At 48.5% G+C, this 26,205-nt stretch overlaps 1 protein-coding gene across 1 annotated transcript in view; it reads right to left on the reverse strand.

The window, feature by feature from the left end:
* NRK (Nik related kinase) overlaps positions 1-21,509 on the reverse strand; it is a 91,427-nt gene extending 69,918 nt beyond the window's left edge. The window contains exons 1-2 of the mRNA XM_082770603.1: positions 21,262-21,509; positions 17,443-17,508 (exon numbers count right to left, since the gene is read on the reverse strand). Of these exons, the coding sequence (XP_082626729.1) occupies positions 17,443-17,508; positions 21,262-21,318 (123 nt within the window). The 5' untranslated portion in view covers positions 21,319-21,509. The remainder of the gene's footprint in view (positions 1-17,442; positions 17,509-21,261) is intronic.
* Positions 21,510-26,205: the final 4,696 nt, after the last annotated feature.

Consider the following 26,205-nt stretch of genomic DNA (forward strand, 5'->3'; position numbering starts at 1 on the left):
ATCGCAGGTGACCCCAATGAAGTCATGGTCCCTACAAGGTACCTGCAGGTACGCTGCCCTGTCCAGGCACAGCTGCTGTCTGGCAGCACACGGCTGCTCACACCGGACATCCTGCTGTCCTGGGGTCTTGGCTGGTGTGAACAAGCAGGCAGGTTTGTGTAGTTGGGGCTGGGTTTGTTAGTGAACGGTCTGAGGGAGAGCTCAGGGTGCTGAACGCTGGATTTCCAGAAACGCTCCGTTTCATTTTAAACACGAACATGTAACCCATGGCAATTCTGAGAGCTGAGTTTAAAAAACAAACAGCACACAGCGGTCCGTGGCAGGTAATTCCCAGTTTCAGAAAGCCTTCTTGTTAACCCCCAGGAAGAAGCCAGGGCAGCAGCCAGTTGGGAACATGACTATGGCTTTGATCCCTGCTTCATCCTTTAAATCGTGCAGCCCAGGCTGCACAAAGCCTACCCTGACCGACACCATAAAGCTGCGGGGGCACTCCTATCGCAAGGTCTCCGGCGTCTTTTGGGGACATAGACGAGAGAAGTGGAGAGCAACATAAATATTAATATACTGTTAATAGTCGAGACGTGCTCTGCAAGGTTCCTCTCCCCCCATAAGCCAGTTCCCACTCCTCTTGCTGCGTCACCGTGTTCCAAGGAGCCAGGCAAGATTTATACTTTCAGTACAGGACATCCTATGGAGCTGGACACTGTCCAGCACGCCCCACAACTCAGGTTGTAAACCATTATCAGTAAAATCTAATACGTTTGTAAGCATATAAAAAGAATACCAGTTACTAACACTCAGTGAACTTTAAGGCAAAGCATGTTAAATTAATAAATATTAGATATATGGTACGTGCATAGAAATGAAAGCATCCAAAAAATGAAAATGTAGCACTGCATTCCAAACTAAAAAGGGTATTTCTGCAAACATCAGCAAATGTATATAGCAAAAGCTCCTTGAGTTTTCAGTGAAAAGCACGTTCCTTTCCTAGCAAATGCCACTGCCCTATTTCTGTGCAGGTCATTCTGCTCCTTCCACTGCTTCCCTCCCTCCCTCCCCAGTTTTATCCCACCCCAGAATTACGTGAGTATTTTGCATACTCATCCAAACTGAAAAATACTTGTTTGATAATTTATATATATATATTTTACAGTTTTACAAGTGTTGGGGGTAAGATTAAAATAAATAAATAAATAAACAAACACACAAACCCCAACAAAACCCAGGAATTCCTCCTAGCACTCCTATTTATGTCACACTTAAAGAAACAAGCAAGAAAACAACAGCACTGGAACTGAGCTCACTGTAGAAGACAACTAAGCCGGCAGTGGTACAGGACTTCCCGTAAACTAAAATAGCAACCTGTTAGCCAGAGAAGAGATCAGAACATACGATTTTTATCAATCACTTAAAATCCAGCCCAAGCCACGCTGGCTAGAGGAGAGGGATGGTCAGGAGTCGTTTCAATGGGACAACAGCCTTGAGGAAAAGGACATTTTTCTACTCCTAATGCAAATGACTGTACCCCAGCCTTTACGACCCAGAGCAACCAGAAGCAGTTTTTCTGTCCTTTTTTTTTCTTTTTTTTTTTTTTTTTAAAAACCTGTGCAGTTCCCGTTTCCTCCCATTGTACAAGTGGCAATGCAGATTGTTTGCTTTCCCTGGTGTTTGTCTGTGTCTGACTGCAGAGCAGTGGGAAAACAAAGTGAAACAAAGGAGGGAATTGCAGCCCTTTCGCAAACATGCATTTGAGTGTCTGCACTCCTGCAGTATCAGTTACTCCATCAGATTACCGGCCTTATGCAAAACATGAACCACTCAAGGCTACTGTGTGCTTGTGTAAGATCGTACCAGAGATGGATCTCTCAGGATTTTGAAATCCGCCCTCAAAGAGGTCATTCATGTTGAGATTAGCAAGATCAAGCCAAACACTAATCACTTCAGAAAATACCATGCTACTCAACCACAACAACAGGAGTCTTGTCCATGGCTTATTGAAACTGGGGCGCAGCAGAACATCCACTGTCGTCTCCTGCTCCCTCATCCCAGGCAGAGGAATCTGGAAGGGACCCTCGCCTGCCGCAGGGTTTGTTATTCAGTTAAAAATGCAGGCATGATGCTGCAGAAATCCTACTGCCACCTAAAGTATCCAAACAACATGAAAGGCACAGAGAACTGGGGCAGGGGTGATCCTTCACTGCTCTGAAAGCTCTGCGACCCGCCGACACGACTGCCACAACTGCAGGCAGGAGGAGCAGGAGCGCTCCTTCCCGGGGCAGCAAACACTGCTGACTTTATGGTCCCCAAATGTTGGTGGATATTCACCACCCTCCCAAAGTCCCAAAGCGAAGCAGGCACTTGGCCAAGCATCCTGAGCAGCCACCCAGCCTGGATGACTGCAGCCCCACAGCCACGAAGCCCTGTCCCATGCAGCACCTGCAGTGCCCAGCCGGGATCTGAGACAGCAAAGAGCAGCTGTGCCAAAAATCAGTACATCCAGCAAAACAAATAGTTTAAAAAAAAAAAAAAAAAAAAAAAAAGGTTTCATTTTGTAGACCAAGGCTTGTTGAGAAGCTAAGTGTAGGGAGAGGTACAAATCCCTCCACCCCAGTGACTCACATCCATCCGCTTACAGAAATTCAGGGCACTAGAGGAAAGCCACACGCAGCACATCTCTGCTGGATGAAGTCACGAGCGGTCGGATGCGCCTCACCGGCCCCAGCCCGCTGCAAGGAAGTCGGGGCCGGATCTGGGGTCAGCTGATGGGTGGCCGGGCTTTTGGCATCCAAAGAGGGAATTTTGGCTCGCCGCCACTGCGAAGCTCTGAAGGTTGAGCTGCACAAAGCAATTACAAACCTCGTGCGATCGGATTTGTGTTTTAACCTTGTAAGTAACGCAGCCTTCCCAGACACATGCCAATAAACAAGGCTTTATTGGCCTTCTACCCCACATAAATATGATTTTGCAGGCACATTAACTTCTCAGCAATTACATCACTGTATTTTTTAAAAGTATGATTTAAAAAAATCCTTCAGCATTCTCACGAATGATAAGTGTAATTGAGTTGAATTTCCTCTTGCATGTAAGGCACAGCATGAATAAGGTTCTGCACAAGGTAAAACTGTGCTGCTGTTAGGTTTTTTTGTTTGTTTTCTTGTTTAAAAGGCCAGTAAGGGAGCACAGCTCAGACAGCTCCAGCCTCAATGATGAGAGCTGTAACAATTTTAATGGTGATTTACTTTTTCGCTCCATTTCTGCTGGTGTCTTCTTTACACAGACAGCAGAGGCATGGGTACACGTGTCTTTATGTGGCTCTGTGCAGGATGGGGTCAGCCTGATGCTAGAACCTGGTTGGCATTACCTGGCTCTGTCTTGTGGTCTCTGAGCCTTTCCTTCAGGACTCTGACAAATAACTTCCTACCCTTTACTTGAGGTGACTCCTGAAGGCAAAATACACCAAGCACCGCTGTTGAGTTCAGCAGGTCTGATTTTTAGGGTGTATTTTTAAACACATACACAGGCTCTCCCAGAGCATTTCATAATGAAAAAAAAAAAAAAAGAGCATCTCCTCTTGGTGTCTTCTCATCTGGTTCCAGTGCACCATCTCCAAAAAGAAACAGGGAGTTAGTGGGCACAATTAGTCTGTAAGACAATACATTAGTTGCCAGACTTCTGAATGCAAGAGATGAAGTGCACGGCACTCATCTTGGAAGCATCTTCCTGTTCCTCCTAAAATCCTTTTGGCCAGGTGGTCCACAACACGCAAGGGAGTAGGAATTAAAAGTCTGGAAAGATTTTCCATGTCAAGTTGGTCTCCAAAATGAAACCTGACTACCTAATTATTCTTAAAAGCAAAATAAACTTTGCTTCTGTAATTAAGAAACGGGAGAGCTTCCAAGTCCACTTTCCTACAGAAAAATCCGACTTTGAGAAGAGCTTTGGTGTTCCTTTTTCTGAGCTGACCTGATCAGCCTCAGGCAGCGGAAGCGGGCAGCAGAGGCCCTGCTCAGGCACACCGTGGGTCAGATGCGTAGGCAGCTCCTCACCAGCTCTGAGCAGTTCCCTTCCAACGCCCTGCCTTCCAATCTTCTGCAGGGATCGAAGTCAATCACAGCAGAAACGAACGGCGAGCTCTTGAGTGGAAAAATAAGCAAACACAAAACCGCCCCTGCAGAAGAATTTCACCAAAATAGCTGAACACATCACAGCTGAAGAACCGCAGACCCTTAAGCAATGCAGACGGGCAACTGCCAGCGTGCACAGAACACAAGCAGCAGCTTGAAGCTTTGAAGAGTCGGTCACCAAAGGGACCGAGCGTTTCCTGTATTAACCGCTGAAGAGCTTTACCAGATTTCTGAACTCTGGTCTCGTTGCTTTGCCCCATGTCAACCCGCCCGGGTTACTCAGCTCGGTGCAGTTCGAAGCCCTCCGCTGAGCACCTCGAGCTCTCGGGCGTGCTCCTGCCTCACTGAAGCCAGCAGGATGGGAACACCACCTGCAGTCCTCACTGGCTACAGACATGCACACGTCCACTGGCACATGCATTCGATCCTTTTCCTCTCACTCATGTATGTCATATTGAACTCCCCCAGGCAGGAATGGCTTCTCTGCAAACCTGTACACCACCAAACCCCACGGAGTCCAAGGCAGCACGGACAAACGCGTGCATGCACACACAGATTTTCAAAACTGTAAGATCGAAATCCTCTGGCTCAGTCCAGGAAACCACAAGCGTCAGTGAAGCTGCACCAGAACCCTTCTTGTGATTCAGTCTCCAGCCCAACTTTCCTTTTCTCAGCTCCGAATGCTATCTGCTCGCTTGCAATAGCCTGTCCAGCCAGCTGCAGCCCATCACGAAGCAGCTGTCAAGAAAGAAAAAAAAAAACAGAACAGAACAGCAAAACAACCTAAGCTTTCCACAAAGCATCCAGTTAATGCAGGAAGCTGGCTGGAGAAATGTTGAATAGCCTATCTATAACCTGCTTTACGTGTATAATGCAAGCTTAAAAAACCGGCACCCCTGCCTTAACATCTTCTTCTAGTTGTGTTAAATCTGACTCTGAAAGTTTAACCATCCACCAGTTTCAAAATAACTTCCTTTTGCAGCTTCCTTGCATATTCTGTCATCCACATCCAGATGCCAAAATACACCACCAACAGCTCATTGCTCCTCAGGAGAAATCTGGTAATAAGCACAGGAGAAAAAATCTGCAGGGCCAGCTAAAACCCTGCAGCACTGCCAATGCACATATTTAAATATCACAAATGCTGGGCAAACCCATCTCCTGAGTGTTTTGTACTGCCTTCTGGTTTCTGAACCTTCGGGTGCAGGGAGGGACATAAAATTACAGAGAGCTGCAAGCTCTCCTCCGGTATCAAAGAGTTCAGTCTACTCTCTGGAGAAAGCTGGGTTTAGACAATTGTGCTGCCCTTGCATCCACCCATGTTTTCTCCTGCCAGCCCACGTCAACCAGAACTGACAGGCAGAAGTCACAGAGATGATTAAAATCCTAAGTGCTTTTGAAAACCGGGGGCACACCTGACACCCACAGGAGAGGAGGGTGGCAGAGAGGGCTCGGACACCTGCAGCCAGCCCCAGCATGGCAGCAGCAGCGGTGGTGGCCGTGGGCACACACGCTAGCAGAGACCCTAAAGGACACGGCAAAGGAATTGGGACAGCTGAGGACAGAGGTGAAGAACGGGATAAGAAAGGACAAACTTCCAGGCAACTCCACTTCATTAGTTTTACAATGTTGTCTCTCCTCAAAACCCAGGAGGTTTAAAAGACTTCAGAACTCACCTTAATGTAAAAACCCAGCTACCATCAGTGCCGGCAGGCTACTTTCTTTTGGTCTTAGCATTAGCACTGCAGGAGTGCTTTCTAGTTTGTACCACTGAAACTTACAGAAAATACGTATTTTTGACATCAGTTTGCACAAGAAAATAACGATATTCAATAATAGAAAGGTTACAGAAACCCAAATACCAAATGGGAAGGGGTTTTGAAACCAGTCAGAGAGCTGCCTTTAGGGACTGACTCCCCAGCACTGATTCGTTTTTGCCACTTTGCAAGCAAGCGAGCGCAAGGTGAGCGCCATCACGTTGCTGTTAGCACTTCACATCCACTTTGAAGAGGTATAACAAATGACACCATGGGCAAAAGACTGGGGGGAAAAAAAAACACAAAACCACAGTAAATAATTATTTTTAAAGACCTGGTTGGCACACATGGTTGCCTGAGTTAAATTAGAAATGCATTTCCAGCCCAGCTTTGTCAAGCGTGGACACGCTCGCTGGCCTGTTTGGCTTTTGCTCATCACTTCCCTTTCACTGATCTGGCCGTATCGGACATCATTTTCCAAGGTGCCCATCTCTCACATAACCCTGTCCCTGCAGTTTCACAGGGGCTTTAATAAATAAAGAGAGAGGCTAATGGTGAGTTCTTTGGAAATTCCCCTTTAGTTCAGTTACCAGCTTTTTCTGTCCCTCCTCCCTTCCCCCCTAAAAAATTGGTTTAAGAAAGCCAGCAATCAGCACTGATTAGAAGGCTGAGTGGTGTAAGGTTAATAATATTCATGTCTCGTGATCAACGAGAGCAGGGTTTTGGTTGCTAACTGGGACAGCAAACGTTGGCCACACTTAGGGCTGGGTCCAGCTGGTGGTTTTGCCCTTGCAGCAGCCGTACGTGAGAACATGTTTCTGTGGCAAGGCAGCAACCTCCTACCTGCTAAAGCTTCCTTTTGTTTTTGCCAAGAAGAAAAAGTCAAGAGTAATAACGTAAGAAACTATTTTCTGCCAAACCTCAAGAGTGCTGTTGTTGTGCTTCATCACCAGCTCCACGCACACGCCCAGTTACGTAAAAGCACCCATGCAAAGCAGCCCCGAGCAAGCGGGTTGGAAATACCAAGCCTCAGAAGTCCATCTGCAGAAATGAATGGCTACACTGATGGTAAACAGAGATAAAGTTGAGAGAATAATGGGGAAAACAAAAGAAATCCAGAGGCAAAGCTCTCCGTCATCTCATGGCTTTCAAACCCTGCTTGCTCATAAGGCTTCCTTCAGCGGGTGCCGATGTACAAACACAGACATTGTCCTCTTCCTCCTCCTCATCATCATCTTCCTCGGCTGCCAGGCCAGGAGCCAGCCCCAACCCTCTGCGAACACCTAGGGAAGAGCACAGACAGCAGCAGCCTGCCCCAGGGGGTGAAAAATGCCGAAGCAGCAGCTTCCCCATTTCTCTTCCCAGTCCTGCCCAGGTTTGCAGGAGATCCCTGAGCGAACACGCACCGTGCGATCCTGGGGACTTCTCCCATCGCACAATGACTGCAGCAAGCAGACAGTGCAGGTAACAGGGCGCTGCACAATGACATTCACATTGCTTGCTTGGCAGTAAAGGAAGTCAGAAAGGAAGGAAAACCCACTGCTGGCACACAAGCACCAGGAATGGGCAGGAACCACCCCTCTGGAAGTTCAGGCAGTGTTTACACACAGCAGGATGCAGCCGGCCGTGCTCCCCATTAATGATCACTGCACCGTCCCCATCCCAAACCCCACTGGCGCCTACAGTCCCCATTCGGCCCCAGCCCCATGGGAGAGCTCAGCGCTGCCTTCGCCAAGCCTGTCGGAGTCAGCCTGGAAGCCCAGCTTTGCAACACAAAAGCTATCTTTAATACCAATCACATCGAAAGGGAGAGGCTGGCCAGCACTCTGTACTGTGCCCAGCGCAGGGTGCTGCAGCTCCCACGGCTCAGAAAGCCGAGCTGCCTTGCCTCGCTCTGACACTCAGAACCCACCTGCAGGGCAGACAGGACAAGTGTCACACAGCACCAAGATGCACCCTGGGCTGATGGGACGTTTTCTTTCATTCTTGGCCAGAGATCTGTGAGCTTGGAAGAAGTCAAACGACATCACACGAACACATGAGGAATTTGTTGCCATTCTGACCAGCCTCACAGATGCGTTATTAGGGGCTCTGCAAACCTACAAAGAGCTCAGCCCCCACCTGATCGCACACATCTGCAGGTGCAGATCCCTGTGCCAACAGGGAAGTACTCTAACAATTTCAACACGCAAGGCACGAACACAGGCTGTGCAAGGTCTTTTACCAGGTGGGTACCTAAAGTCTAACATGTTAGAAAGAAAGGAAGACAATAAGATAGGAAAGGGTGAATCCTAAAGCCTCTCTCTCTCTCTAACCTTTATTCACCAGCCCATGGGATCAGAGACCTGAGTTTCCAGCCTTTGTTTTGCAACTTCCTTTATTCAAAACATTTCTGAGTAAAGCCCTTCAAGCGTCTAAGAGAAAGGAAGGTTGGTGCATCTCTTTATTCCTTCATCCTCTCTCCATACTCAGGGAGAGTAGGCTACAGTACGTGTAGTTCCTCCAGGTCCAACCTCTTTTTCTGCCAAGGAAACAGTCCCGGTTGGGCATCCAGAAATTCACCGTGTCCTGTGCACATACAAGCCCCCTCACCACAGCGTGAGCAGGAGCTCAGCGTGTCTGGGAAACGCCAGGCCTCTTTAGTCTGAGCTGCACGTGTACAAGAAGCCCAGTGTCTCCTGGACACGCTATGTCCCTAGCACGCACCGCCCGTGATGCCCGAGCAGCCTGGGGCTCGGCAGCTGCCGGCTCGCCAGGCACAGCACAGGCAGCAAGTGTTGGCACGGCTGCTGCCCCACAGCAGGCTGGCTGCCTTCCACCGGGACAGACAACAAAACCTGGGCTTCTGGAAGCAACTCACCCTTCGTCAAAAAGGAGTCGTGCAGGAGGAAGGGAGCAGTGCACCCGAGCCGTGCGTCGGCGCTGCCCGTCCTCTTCTGCAGGGCAAACGGCACGGCCGGGCTCAGCTCCCCGGCAGCAAGTGGTGCTCAGCGGGGATCCTGCACCTCGGCAAAGGCACCAAGGGTCCTCAGCACCTCGCTCTGCCCCCGATACCAATAAAGGGACAACCAGGTGTCTGCTGATGGTACTTGGCTGCTGGGCGCAAAGAAGCCTCTCGCGATAAATATTTCATCTTAGGCTGCAAAAAGCAAATATTAAAGCAAAGAAATTTTCTCCCGGCTCTTCTCTTTTTTTTCCATGTTGCAAGACAACACCATGGACAATCTGTTTAAATAATACATTACAGAGTCCATTATCTAAACCATAGGCATATTTATTTTATACTGTTTTTGTTGCATATTTTAGCATAATTGTTCACAGGTTTAAAGGAAAGAATAAAACAAGAGAGGACAAATCTGCCATGGCAGAAAAAATGAGTAAATTGGTTATTCTTTTGCCATTATTTTTAAACACCAGGAAAAATAATCCACGCCAAAATCTAGCATAATAAACAAGAAAGCTAGAAAGTTCAAGTTCAGTAATATTTATATTTTCAGAAGGCAACCACACATCTCTTTTATGCCCTTTTCCTCAAAATATTTACATAAAAATACAAGAAAAAAAATGACATCAAAACTGCTGGGAACAAATGCAGCAAGTGAATAACTGTAAAGCCACAAAATGGAATTTAGACAATTCCAGTATTCAGTAAAACTCCACAAAATGCCTGTATTTTGCCAACTGCTCTCGCTTTCAGTTGTAAACATTCCTTACAAGATGGAAATTCAGAACTCTAAGAGTTCATTAATATTTACATATTTATTCCAGCGATGCCAAATTACTTCAGTATGACGGCGTCTTCCTTTAGGACGTGCAGCAATACAGACAACGCATGAAATATTAAATATCCAGCTAAACTCAAGTGTGTGCTCAGAAGAACGAAGCAAACAAAATGCCGTGTTTTGACGTTGCTGAAGCAAGGTTTCCAAATGAAAGTCAACCCATTTCATAAAATTTTGCCACTGTTTCTGTTGAACTGAATGGGTTTTGGTTCAGATGGAACCGTTTTGGAGCAGCACAATGCCACTTCTCCCCGGTCAGCTGGAGAAGCACACTAATTCCTTTCAAAGAGAACCACAAACACCGCACAAAAATAAGGACTGCCACCATCTGGGGGCGTTCACGGAGAGGTTGGACCTGGTGCTTAGGGACATGGTTTAGTGGTGACATTGGTGGTAGGGGGATGGTTGGACCAGATGGTCTTGGAGGGCTCTTCCTACCTTAATGACTCTATGAATTCATATATTTTTGAGAAAGCAGAGTTTCGAGGCAGCTCAGAGCCTCGGCTGACCCTATTAAAGCCTGGATAACAAACAGCACGGCAGGAATTGCTCTGTGCACTCTTTGCCTCCAAAGCCTGGCTCTTCCACAGAGGTAGAAGGCAGCAGTGCTCCTCAAAAGATACTGCCCATACAGACAAAGTAGCAGAAAACAAGAGCCTGGAGCAAGAAGAAAAGCTAGATCTGAACTGCAGCTGCTCATGTCAACCCCTCTCTTGGCTTTATGAGAAATTCTTCTTATATGATGGGAGCACCTAACAGCACAGGCACAGATCACGTGCTGGCCTTACATCTTGGCTCATATGATCGCTTGTGTAGGGGCTGAGAAGGCCACAAAGTTTGCTACAGAGGATGTCTTCTGGCTTGTTTTTCCCTTAAACACTCAGAAGTTTCTAAGGCTTCATGCTTTGTAGGGGAAAAAGAAGGGGATGAGACAGGCCTTTGAAAAGGTGCTTCTAAAACAAATCTTTAAAGCACATGGAGGCTTTAAAAATTTAAAAAAAGCATCCTACAAACAGCTGAGAAGTAGTTTCTTCTTCAACTTTATTCTCAAGACCCATATTCACAGCCCTGCACAGGCCAGAAAAATTCGCACTGGCCAGCAGCCTGAGAACAGCTGAACTCCAGACAGGAGAAGGATTTGACCACGGTTAGGGACATGACCATGTGAAACCACTTACTGGAAACTGCAACACAACAGGACGAGGGGCCGACCTGCGCCTGTGCCTACTGACGGGGCAAGCTGTCCGACCCGAGCTCGCAATGAAAGCCGGCTTTTCAGCTCCGTTTCCTCACAAATGCCTCGGAAGGGCAGGATTACCAACTGCCCGACCAGGGTTTGCTGCTGTCTGTCCATCCGTCCGGGCAGCTGCAGCCTCAATAGCTGTGCTGCGGCCAGACACTGCCCTGTTTGGCCCCGAGCCCTGCAGAAAGACCCTGGCTGTGCCCAGTGCCCTGTTCAGCAGGGCACCAGAGCTGTGGCACCCCAAAACGCCCCCAGCAGTGTCCCTGCATTTGGGGAGCGAGGCAGAGAAGCTGCAGGGATCGGTGGCAGCGTGCTCGAGCATCACCGAGTGCAAGAACCGACCACATACAAAACCTTCCTGGCACAGGCATCCAAGTGCTTTTAATTGCTGCTGGGTGGCCAAAGGGCAAAATTATACCTTGACAGCTACAGGTACTAGCTGACATCACTGGTGCTTCTTACAGGGTTATTTCAGGACTGCTCTACATGAGGATGGAGGCTCACAGGGGGAGTGAGTGCAAGCTGACCTCTGCTGTGACAGCATTTCAGCATTTCACTGGGGCAGAACGAACCCCATGTGTTTTGCAGCTCAGACTGACATCAATTCCATAGGCCTGCGACTCGTTCAGAAATAAGGAAAGTTACTAAAGCTAGCCTGAAACAGCATTCAAACACCTAGAAACCGCACACTGGATTTTCTGCTTCTTAAAACCAAGGAACATGGTCTCATTCATTCACCCCAGTAGCTCGTTACATGCCCAGAGAGGTTTTTTGGGCTGCACAAAGACCATTTCTCCTAAGTTTTCCCTCAATTCCGCTAATTCTTCCTAAGGAAGAGATAACACAGACAATAAATGTTTCAGGGTAGGCGAGGCATGGTAAAACTCAAGCACACAAAGTGCTGGTCCCTCTGATCTATATCTTCACGTGGGCATTAATCCAGGAGCTGCCGAGCAGTTGGAGGGATTGAAACCAAAGTCACCAGCGATGTGCTGAAGAGGGGAAATTAAGAGGCTGAGCTTTTCATTTCCTCCTGTGCCTGTGTTGTCACCAGTGCAATTTTATCATGTGCTGTTACCTTCAAAATACCATGCCCCAGTGCATCTGAGCTCAAAACGCCAGCAGATTATGACAAAAATGTACTACGCTCTCCCAGGTGGACATTCAAGTCAAAAACACGGAGGAGATGGGAGCAGCAGGCCTGACTACAAATTATTTGCAAGGGTTTACTATTCTCCAATGGCTGATATGGCACATCTAATTATTGTGCATTGCTCTGCTCAGTCAAAGAGCCTTTATTGTATTAGAAGCACTTCACAGCTCAGAGGGTTTTTCACATCCTTGCTCTTCTATTTTTGATAAACTAGCCCTACATTTAAGAATCTTAATTGAATTCCTCTAAAATATTCACTAACCAGAACCAAGACGTTATGACTTGCTAATTAATTTCACATGTATGATCCACTGTTTTAAATTCCAGGGCTGAGTAAAGCACGTGGCCAGCTATGTGAAGGTACTCAGGAGCTGCAGGCAGCTGGGAGAGGAGGGACAAACACATCCAGTAGGTATTTCACAGGTGTTATTACAGATCAGAGGCACGAGTTAAATATCAGAACACCCAACCATGCCTCCCTAGCGTATTTGATGATATTACAACCATTAGATATTAGGCTTTCAGGGCAACCCGTTCATAAGCACGACAGCATTTCAGATCTCAGGACAACAGCACGAGCACATATCGAGCTCAGACTTATTCCTGAAGGAAACCCCGTTGCCAGGATTAGCAGCTCACCTCCCTTCGTTGCTCACACTGCTGAACGAAGGATGCACACAATGACTGGATGACCCCCCCAGTACGCCTCAGCAGTACTTTTTTATGCACTCCTACCTACAATTAACCAGCTTTTCAGGGGGACAAGCTAATCAGCTATGCTATTACAAACCAAACAAAGCAAATGAATAGACAACCAAGCACTTGTCCCAACTGCTGGTGGAACAGAAAGCAGCATTTATCATTTCTGTGAAGAACAAGTAGTTTCCCCACTCAATTTACCACAACCTCAGTGCCCTGAAGGCTATGATTGCCTTTAAAACCATAACTGACCACGAACGGTAACAAAACACCCTAAGACTATGTGGCATTTTAATGTCTCTGTTTGCAGCAGTCTGGAGACTCTGAGATTGCGTTTCAGCCCTGAGCAACATTCCTCAGGAGGTGGCCGCTTCTGACCACCCCCAGAAGAGACACTTTGAAGTCTTCAGCTTACTCAGGACCTTCTGGATCACACTGGACATAATGGAGACGTTTCTTAAATTCAGCTTTTCATTAAGTGCCTGAAGCACTGCCATCGATTAAGGTTTCAAGTCCACAGACTTTCAACCTTGGTAAGTTAGCACGGTCTGGTGATTCTCTGCACGGAGCACCAAAACCTTCCTCGGTAACACCACAATGCTTTCGCCCTCCCCTTGCTCTCAACTACTTCAGCCAATGACTCAACGAAACGAATTATGAAGAAGACTCAGAGGACTTCCAAATTGTTTAAGATAAACAGAACAGTCACATTTGTGCTTCACTACCACCCTGCCACTGTACACCAACAGCAGAGTAACTCATAACTCATGTCAACAACTGCAGCGTGGTTCGGTGCCAAGGAGCAGTTGTATTACAAACCAGACGAGGCACCTCCTCGCTCAGACCTGCTTCCTTCGTGTATCCGAGGTCTTAGGTGACTACACAGAAATAAAGATATTGGCCGTGCAGCGACTATGGAGAGCTGTATTGCTTCCACTTTCCTCTGAGCCTCAGCAACAGCACCACTTCGTTTTCATCAGCTGCATTACTGGGACTCCACACCTTCCCTTTCAAACCCCACGGTCCCAAAACAGAGCACTCCTCCCAAGCTCTCTGTGCCCTCAGACTCTTTAGAGGTACAACCATTCCGCTCACCGAACAGCTGCAAATGTTTCATGGTTCATCGTCAGCCTGCAAGATCATGCTCCAAAAAATGTCATCCCCCGGAACATGCCAAAGCCACCGGCCTCTCACTCTCTGGGCCACCCAAAAACGCTGGCCCCACAAGAGGGATAATCCACACTGTTAGGGCAGAGGAAGTCAGAAGCCCTCAACAGGTGCCTCTGAACATCAGAGCACAAACTCACTGTGCAGAGGCTGCTGCTGACCTCATTTGGCCCGTGAAAATGTTCTTAGAAGGCTGAGGGCTGTCAGAGCACAGCTGAACTTGTAGGATGAGGAGCAAATTCTCTTTATCTTGTTAACTAAAAAAACGAAGAGTTGATAAACTAAGAGCCCTAAAGTCTCTCCCAGAGTAGGACGATACACTCCAGAGCAGGGGTCTAATCCAGACACTTCAACAGTGGCACCCAGATCAGGTTGCCCCTTCTCTCCCTAGCCACCTGCAATTAAAGCAGAGTACTGAAAATTAAAGGACAGAAAGCACATTAACACGGCTGCTCCCCATCGGGGTGACACCCGATGGCTATGCAGCTCTTCACAGCGATAGCGTACGGTCATGGTAGGAGGACACCAAAGCATCCCTATAATTAAACTTCCAGAGGTCATGGGAGAAGGCAAAGAACGATTCAGCTGACAGCACGGTCAGGTCTCTGTGCAAGGAGCAGCCTCACGCTCCCTGAGACCAATCCCGCAGCCACTGACTTGATGCTTGTAAAAATACCACCTCTAGTAGCACACCACGGCGTACCGATACTACGGTGACTACCAGCAAACCAAAGAGGTGGCAGCTCCTAAACCAACGGGGTCTTCTACCATTTTACTGCCCCCCCAGAGGACACCTGACGGCGCTCCCCCAGGCTGCTGCGGCAGGAGACGCAAGGCAAGGGGCCTGCAGCTCAGTGGGGAAGCGAAACCCAAGAGCTTGCGGGTGACACCTCCAGCAATCCCGCTTCCTCCCAGACGACACGGCAGCTGGGCGATGCAAATCGGCGCTGACCCAGCCAAAGGTTCTCACTGATGAGCAGCTCCCCAAAAATGCTGGCCCTCTCCCTTCAGAGAGCCACCACCTGCCCCGCAGTCCCTGTGGGGCCTCGTGGGGCAGACGGAGGGGCCCGAGCAAAAAGAGGTGCAGGGGACGGGATGCTCCCAAACTCCTCCTTCCCCTTTTTAATATCTAATTCATACTTTTCGAAAGGCTGAAGTTGCCACTACTGGCATGTTTACATCCTGCTACTTCGTAAATTGTCAAAAAATCTGCTAGCCTTCAAGCACTTATTATATGCAAATCCCAACTTTATGATATTTCTAGACAGCTCGAGCACTATGAAGGGTACAATTTATACCCCTTCTGTGTCATTTAAAAGGACGTGACCTGGAACCAGTCTAGAATGATTCACTAGGAACAATATCCTCCTTCTATAAATCCGTTAAACATTGTTTTCTAAATCTAATGATGAATCTCCAAGTTTTATTTTCATTTTTATGGAGCTGCATACATTAAAACACATAGCCTTATGAGTCATCGCTGGAGCCAACCGAGCAATTTAGTAATTCTGAACACTGTTTATTTAGCCTGAAATAAGCTTTACTTTGATTATGTGCACTACTCTGTGGATCTATTTCTGAATGTATGGAAGATTCTGATGCCTCTGAAGAATAAAAACACGTGCTAATGGCCTGACTATATATGAGGACAACAGGGAATACTGAATAACTTCAATATTTACAATCTCAAGCCTATACTCGACCTAGACAAACTACAAAATGATTCCAGTGTTCCCAATACACTCCATCACTCCTACCATTGCACAGATCAAAGGACATACTATACAGCAGTGAAAAAGCAAAGCAAGCACCAGTGCCTAACTTTTTATGGTCCCTTCAGAAGTTCTTGTTTCGCTGCAGCGGAGCTTCCCCGTGGTGCCCTCACTTGCCCTCAGCCCCACCAGAGGCTGGCTCCCCGCGCCCAGCAGTGGTGTTGCAGCAGCTCCAAGATCCACAGCGCTCCTTGCCCAGAGCTGCCAGACCCTGGTCTCGTGTGCTCAGCAGGGAGTAGCCTTTGGGTATAATTTTTAATTTTCTTTGTCAATATTTCTTACGCGTTTTGGCAGCTGACATTCAAGTGAACCACGGGATTGCTTGGAGCATTTTCTTCTGCAGCAGAGAAGCAAGCTTTGCTGCTCCTTCCCGGTGCTGCCATGATTAAGCAGCTGATTCACTCTCAACACCTTTAAATCATTACTAGATTGATTTTTTTACACTGCCAATATAAAATAAATTCAGGCACGAAAAGAAAGGGAACTTGTACAGAGGCTGTTTGGGAACTTTAGGATTTTTTACAGGCATAAATGTCTATGATTCCACCAATTACAGCACCCCTAAATGTTTCCTGGCTTCTGAGCTGCCTGTATGAACCCCTCAATCTCTACCTTCAATTTAATAATACTGACCTCAGTATGTGAATGATAATGTCAGAAACAACGCAGGCTTAATCACAGCAACAGACAAAAAGTTACATGAGAAAGATTCTGCTTCTGACATGAAAAAAACATGTATATGGGAAAGCAGAAACTCCTCAAAAGTGCTTCTGCAGAGGATTTTCCTGAATCTTTGAGAGAGCACCTACAGTTTCAAAATGCAGTCACAGCAGAACTGCCACCAGAGGATGGACTCTGAAGTGTAAGGTGTGTTCAGTGCACTACGGTCAGAGAAAGACAGAGTCCTGCATTTCTGCACGTTAGGGAACCAGTGCAGGAAGGGCTGGCATCGAGGCAAAGCCTCGTGACGCAGGAGCTTGCCAGCAGTGGGGTTTGAGGGAGAAGCAATGCCACACAGCTTCCTCCAGTGCCATCACTCTTCCCTTCTACCTCCAGCGGTCCAGCAGCATGACCTTTTCCTTACTCTTACTTCTCCAAATTGGAGCAAAGCAGGCTCATTTCCCTATTTTATCCCCTCTTACATCACTCTTAGGAAAGGCTTCACAATCAAAGAAAACTTTTCTAGCCTTATTCCTATACCTCAGTCAAAACACACATAGCATATTACGGCAGACAAGGTTTAATTGCTGGAATTTGCTGGTAGGCCTGCTTTGGTATCACAGTGACAAAGGTAATAATGGAAGCCAAAATCCTGGTAGCCTGCTCACAGAGCAGGGTTAATTCAGGCGCGTCTTGAAGAATTCTGGTGTTTTTTTAGCCTGTGCTGGGCTCACCACACAATCCAAGCCAAATTTAGCCACGACTGATGTTAATTTGTGCCAGCCGCCTATTAAATAATTTTGAAGAAGAGAAAAATAAGCACAGGACAGAAAAAGCAGGACAGAGGGAAGTCAGTACGAGAGCCAAGGCAGTTATCTGCCCTGTGGCAGAGACATGAAAATGGGTCAGGAGGAAGGGGCACAGTTTCAAAGCTGACACCATTTTGCACCACACAGAAGAGACAGCAAGACAAAGCAGGCTATTACTGGCACAAAACTGTCCGGTTTCTGATGGGTGCTCATTTTGGCTTTAGGAAAAAACAGCTTTATCAACAATGGCATCGTAAAATAAAGAGGTGTCCAAACCTTGTAGACTTGTCCATATGTCCCGTTTCCAACAACCTGCACCAGTTCAAATATTCCTGCAGGATCCTGCAAAAAGCAGAAAAAATAACATCATTTGCAGCAGAGCAAACACTTCATAATGGAGCGTAACTGTTCACAATCAAGAAGTCTGTGCCACGTCTCCTAATGGCCTCTGTTACACACTAAAGGGGAAATAACCAAAGAACAGTGTAAGAAATAAATTTATATTAAAGTTCCCTGTCAAGTTGCTCAAAATAACTCAGAGAAGATTTGCAGCACGGCAATATGGCAGGTAGAACAAATACATGGAGATGTGTGAAGAATAAAGTAATTCAATTGCTTCAGTTTAGCAGTAGAATAAGGAATAAACCCCACACTTGCTACGCTTTAGAGCACCATGCCAGCCCGCAGGCTCAGCTGCCGTCCTCTGCCATGAAACACTTGGTGTTAGCAGTGTAACAAGGGAGAGAACCTCAACAACAGAACTGGAAGATGCTCTACAAAGCATCTGTGCCTGGCTGCCTTGCAAACGGAAGCCTCTCATCCCAAACAACCTTAACACCAAACACAGGCTGAGAATGGCCAACTGGCCTGTACTGCAAACACAACCCGGTGAGTTTGACCGATGTCCTCAAGTGTACCAGGTGAGCTAATGTACATCCTGCTGGGTTAGCATCAGTTACCCTAAAATCAGCCACCGCAGCACGTGTCCTTCTCCAGCAATGAGGTCTCAAAGCCCTTCAGATTTCAGGAGAACATCCTGTCGCAAGGCACAGGCAAGGGAATGTTCACTCCTGCGTGAGTGAGCGCATTAAGAAATCTGTAGCTCCGGTTAAAACTCACTTGAGAGATTTATATAAAAACATTAAGAACTCAGGAGACCAGTTTCCTGGTTTCTGGCTGAGCCATTTATCAGTCCTGCTCATTTCTTGGGATGATATCATCGAGAGATTTATATGAAATATTATTAGTTCCATGTGTCAGTTTTACCACATCTGTTTCAGCAATCTGTCATGTCAGTTGATGCCTGTTGGTACTGCTGAGGGATGCGATACAGAAAAACAGCCTTTATCTCAGAACTCCAATTTCTATGACCCTGGATGGGAACTATATTTATTTATTTATTTATGTTATGGTACCAGGCTACATCTCCACTCCGCTTATACATTATTCTCTTAATATAAATACTGCCTTCTTCGTATCTCATCTGGAAGTTTTTACTTAGGCAAAGTCCCATTGGAAATACACAGACGCTTTTCTGAGTGGATTCTGCCTTTGCTGGCACGACTGTCATGATAAATGGCAATAGCTTTCGCTGTCAGAGCAACACAACAGAGCCTTCCACAGCTCTCACAACTGAAGGAATTGCTGAGTTCATCTGGTTTGGTCTTTAAGCTAAATGAGTTTTAATCTTATGCTTCCTGGACTGTCAACCTCACAAAACTAATTCTTTATTTTTTAAACGTAATTAGCAATGCATAAATGAGACCAAACCACTTTTGACCTGCCCGCTGCGCTGTACACGGGGCAGTGCAGCCAAACACACAGCGACTCCCGGGACATCTCCCTGACATGGGCAATTCCCCAGGGCACACCACCACGCTGCTTCCTCGGGAGGTGTGGGCGTCGTGCTGCTCCCACACCTCGCCTGCAGAAAGCAGCACTGCTGAACTAACAGCCGTGCACGGGGCATGAAGCCCAGAGGAAGCTACATTGCATTTTTCAGCTCCGAGCATGCCACTGTCCTGTCCCTCTCATTTAAGCGACTACTCTGTCCTCCCGCTTTTCCTCTACTCTTACTTATTATGCAAATATAATCATTTCATGTGCCTCAAAATCAGTTTCTCTCTCTCCTTCCAATCAATTTCTTTCTGATTCAGCATCTTAATAGCTCTATCTAAGGTCTCAGATGCTCCAGGGGGGGGAAAAAAAAGCAAAACCCAAACAATTATCTAAATAAATGTTAGCTTTAACTTCAATACAGCTAAAATCCTCCCCCCTTTCCTTGCTAACCAATTGAGCATTGACCTCACAAGTCTCCACAGCTCCGAGCGCAGCCAAAACACTTGGCCATCCCTCTTTTAATCAGGACGCAGCAGAGAGCTGAGCCTTGTTGAGAGTCATAAAGGATATTAATCTGGGCTCCGACTTTGGTCCTTGGACTGCCCTTGTTTGCCTGGCTATCAGCACTGCATCTTCCGCTGGCAGAGTCTTCCCAACCAGCCAACTTCTTAATTATCTGGGAGTTGGGCATCGCTGTTGATGTAACGCTTCCGCCCAGCTAGCATTTTAGCCCTGCCGTCCGCCCAACCCTTCACCAGCCGGCCCCTGCCAAATTGCTGGGTTCACTTTGACAGATGCCAAAACGCCGGCCCGAACATCCATCACTGTAAGGTTAATTACTGTAAGGCACCGTGCCATATGGCCGGCTACCTGCTTTCTCCTGCAAGCCACGGGCAGAGCACAGCCAGACTGCTGACCCTGAGGCACCCAGGCCACGTCCACCTCCACGCACAATGCAGAGCCACGTGTGCAGCCAGAGCCTGACTGAAACACTGCTCACAACCTCTGCAGCTGAACAACAGGCAGGTGCCTGAAGCCCGGGTTCTTCTACCAGACACCTTGGGATGTAACATGGATGAAAGCCCATGATTGCCCTTGCTTCTGTCACCTGAGCACCCAGGCAGCCCAGGGAAGGAGAGCTGTGAGGGGACACTGCAGCAACACCTGCAAACCGTGGCCCTAAGCAGCTCTCTCCAGGAAAAGGGGAAGGTGAACACACATCGGGAGTGCCAAGGGCAGCGGGCACAGCTGGAGAGCGACCCACCACAGCCACTGCAACCCTCCCACCACACCTCCTGGTGGCTCACACCAGCCCCAGGAACCCCAAAGACGAGGTCAGGGGCAGTCGTTGCTCAGCTCCTGCAGGGCCCAGCCTTGCCCAAGTCCCCTCACCGCTAAGCACAAATCCTGAAGGGAGCACCCAAAGGGACGCCCCCATCCCTCCTCCTGCCAAGGCCAGGACTCCCAGTGCTTTTTTGCCTTTTTTTTTTTTTTGCATGCTGCTTTTGCCACGGAGCCTGCCCGCTGGCTTGAACCACTGCTCTTTTCCAAGCTTACGCCTGTTTCTCTTCATGTATTTGACGCTAGAAGGTTTATCTGCTAAGCTCAAAGCGAAAACTCCCATTATTTTGTCTTGCTCCTCTGACCAGAGCCAGGTTAAATGCCTGTCTGCCTGGTGCCATCCTCACCAACTTTACTGACCCTGCCGCCTTTCTCCTCCCTGCCAGGTCAGGAACACGCTCCTCGCCATGCAATTTTGTGCAAAAGCTCTTCCCAGCCCTCTTCTGATATTTTTAGCAAGAAACTTGCTTTGGTTTCTCTGTCTGGGGCTGAGTGCGTTTTACCACAGCTGAACTCTTCCCTCTTATTCTGCAGAGAGTGCCCCAGAAAAAAAAGAAATAAATAAAAATAAACCAAACAGCGTCGGTGGGACAGGGCTGCTGAGCGAGGGAGCGGCGCTGAGGGGCGTCCCGCGCCACCCGCGGCGTGACACTCCAGCGGGGCGGCTTTAACTTGGACAGCGTTAAAAAGAACGGGAAAACACCACAGCACAGCGATAAAAACGCCAAGGGGGCGACTGCTGCCTCAGCTCTCCCACACCCAGCGCCCAACAGCCCCCGTGCAGGCGTTTTTTTCCCCGACCCCCCCTCAGCTTTTTGCTCCCCCTGCCCCGAGCCCCCTCTGAGGCACGGGGGGCGCCCGCTGCCGGCCGCCCCTTCCCCGCCGCCCCGCTGCCCCCCGGGGCCGCCCCCTTACCCTCAGCGCCGCCAGGTCGGTGCCGTCCAGGCTGCGGGCGGCGCAGTCCCGGGCCATGGCCGTCCCCGAGGCTCGCACCGAGCTAACTAACGGTGCTCCTCAGCCCCGAGCCCCGCGGCGGCCCGGCCGTGCCCCGGCGAGGCGGGGAGGCGGGCATGGCGGCCGCGCCGGAAAGCCCTCCCCAGTCAGCCGCGGCGGCGGAGGAGGGAGCCCCCGGGCCGGGCGGCCGCGGGCAACTTGAGCGGAGACATCGCCTCGGGAGAGCCGGGCGAGGAAGTGACGCGCCCTGACGGGACGGGACGGGGCCGGGACGGGGCCAGCAGGGCGGCCGAGGGGCCCCGCCACGCGTGGGCACCCCACGGGCACGGCGCGGTGATGGCGCCCAGGCGAAGCCCACCCGCGGGCTGCGCGTGAGGGGGCTCGGCGCTGCTGCCCTACGCGGTGCTGCTTTGTGAGAGGGAAGGTGAGGGGGATGATTCGTCCTCCTGCCCTCAGTCAAACTAAAACTGCACGGACACCAGCTTTCCTGCTGCTGAAGCCCGGCCCTGCAACCGACCCTTTTTTCATTAAAAATCAAGGATCTCAGCCAGGAGCGTGTGTTCTTGTGTCGCAGCCCTTTGGGGCAAGCCCACTGCTGGCTTGTTTGCTCCCCAGCCCCACAGCTCAGGGCCACCCTGCTCAAACCCTCAGCTAGGACGGGATCCGTGTGAGGCCCCCGCTGACAGCACCCCTCAGACCCCCATTGCACTGCCCCACGTGAGGGCACTCTGACAGGGAGACACTTTATACAAAGGTAACAATCCAAATACAAAATAATAAAGAAATCGGAGCAACATCAGGGTACAAGAGGGGAAGAAAGAGCGGTTGCAAGGCAAAACCCCAGTTACACGTCACCGCGATGGACTCGCGCAGCGCTGCTCCTGCACGCGCAGGGAGGAGCCGTGGCGAAGCCCTGCAGCCAAAGCCTGCAACCACAGACCTGAACGTAAAAACCTTTCAGGCGCCTGTGTGCATGCAGAGGATGTTTTGTATTAAAAGGGAAGCGCAAGCGCGAAGGGGGAAGAACTTCCTTTGTTTCACCAAAGGAAATGCCATTGTACCCCAGAAGTACGGGGCCGACCCCGAGCTCTGCAGCCCCCCTGCGAGCGGGGCGCTGGGCCCAGGGCAGCGGTGCTAGCGGTGACCGCCCCTGCCAGATGCGAGGCTCGGTAAAGGAAGAGAGTGTTTAAAGCTGAGGCTTGAATTGGCATGCTGGTTGTTTCCTTTGGCTTTGTTTACACTGGGGTCTCAGCTACAGGTGTGAAGTTGGCAGGAGGAAAAAAAAAAAGATAACCCATAACAGAGCGGGATTTCCGGTCTGCAGGAGATAAACAGCTTCTCGGTTTCAGCCTGAGTTGGACAAACGGACTCTTTTCAGCATTTCTCAATTCTCTGAACTGTAATTTCAGAAAAACTGCTGTTCAGAAAGCCACCCTTCTGAATCTTCTTGAAGCAGCACCCAACGCTGCTTGGGAGCAGATGTCCCTGTCACCATCACGGCTGCCGGTGCCAGAGCCACCCCCAGCAAGCAGTGCCCAGACCTTCCCATATCCAAATCCCAGCTCTACATCAGGGTGCTCACAAACCCCAAAGCCTGAGTTTGGCTCTCTGCTGGGGAGTTAGGAGGCAAATCCCGCATCCAGCTTCTTGGTTTCTTTGCTCCCAGCTTCATGGCAGACTGCCAGAGTCCGGCCCCAGCATGCCTACCCTCCTCAGATCCCAAATAAAACAGGATCCCTGTAAACTCTGGCACCAAAACTTGCTCCCAGAACTTTAATTTGCAGGAAGGTTTCTGGCCTTCTATAAGGAAATTGTGTTCTGCCCACACCAGAGGTGCTTGTTCGGCTTGCTGCAGACTCTGAGTCTGAGGCACCAGCACCCTTCTTCCAGAGCAACAATCAATCCTTCATGTGACTTTTTTTTTTTTTTGGTATGACCCAGAGATTTTGGTGTTTCCTTAAAGCACAGCCCTTAGCCAAGAGGCAGCAAAGTGACACAAAACCCCGCAATACCTCCTTACAGACCTCACCTTTCCTCTTTCCCAGAAGCTCTCAGGCTTACTCAGAGAGGAAGGGCAATCTTTTTGCCTGTCTCATGCTTTCAGAAACCATTTTCTCCTCACTTGGTTGCACCAGAACTGAAAGATGAACAGCTGTTAAATGCTGATTACAGAAGAGTCAATGGGTGGCAGCAGCCAGCACCATATTAGCCCAGCCATCCATCAGCAGGGGCCCCTGGCTGCTGCTTGGATCCAGTACCATTTACAGCCCCATCCTTGGAGCAATTTACTGTTATTAATGGTTTTTGTGAAGTCCTGGAGTACAAAATATCTGCTGCTAAAAATCTTCATTTTGAAGGCCAGCCACTAACTTCAAAAGTTGATCGCTCCTGTTCCCAGTTGTAGCATGGTTCCTTGCTACAGGAGGCTTTGGTAGGCTGTCAGGAAGAAGATTACGCATTAAAAACCTGCACAGGACCTTACAGGGCCTGGGTCTGCCTCTGCGTGGCTTGGTGCAGTCAGTGCTGCCATCCACACTATGTCTGAGTGCTGTCGGATGAACGCAGAGAAGCAGAGAGCAGCTCCGTCAGGTCACACCTTGGAAAACAGCAGCACAACTTATCTTAGCTGCAGCAAGAACTCTCTGGATCGCAGGGGAAAGTTCTGAGCTTCAGGCCAGGACACCCACTTACTTACATTCCACTTTAGTTAAAAGATGTAAAAACTAATGAACCAAGGCTCCCCCCTCAACCCAGTCTGCTTTTTAATTTCAGTATTTCTATGACCCATCCCTGCCGTGCTTTGAAATCACAGTAAGATGTCTTTGTTTTCAATGGGTTTTTGGATCAGGCTCTGAATATTTCTCATGCCTTCTCCTATTTGAACTAAAGAAAATTCCACTTCATTCCAAACACACTAAGAGGGGGCCAGGAAGCAGCGTCTAAACCTGAATCTGTCTTCAGACTTGCGCTTTGCAGAGGTTCCTGCATTAGGATCGAGGGACAGGATTGCTACCTTTAGCGAACTGGGCATACCAGAAACCCAGACAAACAAAACCAAACAGCCGTTTCCCATACAACGCTCAGGAGCACATACAGTAGTTTTCAGCTCTTTAAAAATTAAATAACTTTTTTCAGTTCCTGGCAGCCGTGCTAGTTTAGCTTCACAGGATATCCAAAACGAGACCGAACAGCTTCCTTCCCCAGCAATTCCTGAATGGATGGGGCGAGTTGGAAAAAGTGCCTCTCACCGCTGGAACCGCAGCCAGGACGTCCACCTCATTTCCCAGGGCACAGCTTAAAATACCGGCCTCCCACAAAACCCACGTTAGCCCCAGTGCCACTCGCTGGGACTCCTGCAGAAATGTATTTTCTTTTCAATTGCACACAAAGAGGCATGCCCTGGGGGCACGTCCCGGAGCAGGAGAAGCCCTTCCCTTGCGGGACCGATAACCCCTCGCTCGCTGCCCGACCCCTGACTTCACAGCATTGTTCCAGCTCGGCACCTCCGAGCTTCTCCAGCAGCAGCAGCAAGGCTGCGGGAAGTTTCCCGTTTCCTTCCAGCCCAGCACATTTCCCTGCTGCCCCCAGCAGCAGCCACAGAAGAGACGTAGTTTTGGGCATGCTGATATTCCACATTTCTGGTTCTGGATTCTCAGTTTCAGAGCCTATTGAATCCTCGATTGTGACTTAGTGTTATAATTCACAAATCATACCAATAACCATTTCCTTGCACAAAAGCCATTTCTGTTGAGTTGTCTCTGCATTAGAATTGTTCTTACTCTGATTTTCTTTCCTTTCCTTTGTCGTTGGGTATTTCACCTTGACTATATGCCAGTGCGGGACCTGCATGCTATGGCAACACCAGTGCATGAAGGCTGGCTTGCAAATTTGCAAAATTAAGAACAAGATAATTTATTGAAATAAACTGAACTCATATTTTATATTACTATTGCATATTACTGCTCTCGGCTGAGCTATAGGTTTTTCCCTTCCCTCCTATCGCCTGCAAAGTCCTCTCTCTCTTCATTCAAGCGACGACCACTTTAAATGCCTTGCAAGGAACAGTAGCTATATGTTACTAGGTCATCAGATCCCAATGGGTTTTCTGAATACCATAATGAATTTCAGCCCAACATCTGTCTGCTCTCTGAAACAGATGCAATTATGGGAAAAAATAGCTGCTGCCGCTTCGCAGGCAGATTTCTCAGAAAAAAAAAAAAGAAAGAAAATACAAAGAAAACTGACATAGCACAATTTAATCGCTACCACATTAAATTTAATCAGTCAAAATATCATGTGGCACACACCCAATTTCTTCTGTGAAAGAGAGACAAGTTGTGGTGACTTTTCTGACAGACGGAGGTTTTTTGACTTTTAGAAAATCTTGTAGGCACAGCTTTGATTTTGCCAACCAAATGCTAACCTCGGATGACTCAGATCGGGGTTCCCTTTTATCCAAACCACTGAAGTTTAGTGGTTAGCTAAGAGGGAACTTGTATCTGAATCACCCTTGGTTTGGGGGAATTGTCAGATTAAAAACTAAATAAGCAAAAGAAGGGCCTTGGGCTTCAGGGTGGGATGTTTGGTTTGTTTTTTTGTCCCCTTTCACCCCAGAGGAAAGAAAAATCCAGCAACTATGAAAGTGGGGACGACTTTCATGTACTTACAACACCAAAAAAATTAACTTTGTCCTATCTGCTTAAACTTCTCAATGTCATGTGTCAGTCTGGGTACAGTCTCAGTAAATCAACCAGACTTTTTCAGTCGTGTTGCAAGCCTAGCTTGTGCCTCACAAAATTACACAATTTTAAGCTCATCTTTAGCTACAAAAAAAGCCTACCTCATTGCTCAAGTCCCTGTTACACATCTGCAGTTCCCAGGCCCCCTGCTTCTCCTTTCTTAGAG

This window comes from Aythya marila (genome assembly GCF_965140915.1).
Source record: "Aythya marila genome assembly, chromosome: 13".
In the NCBI taxonomy this organism is placed as follows: domain Eukaryota; kingdom Metazoa; phylum Chordata; class Aves; order Anseriformes; family Anatidae; genus Aythya; species Aythya marila.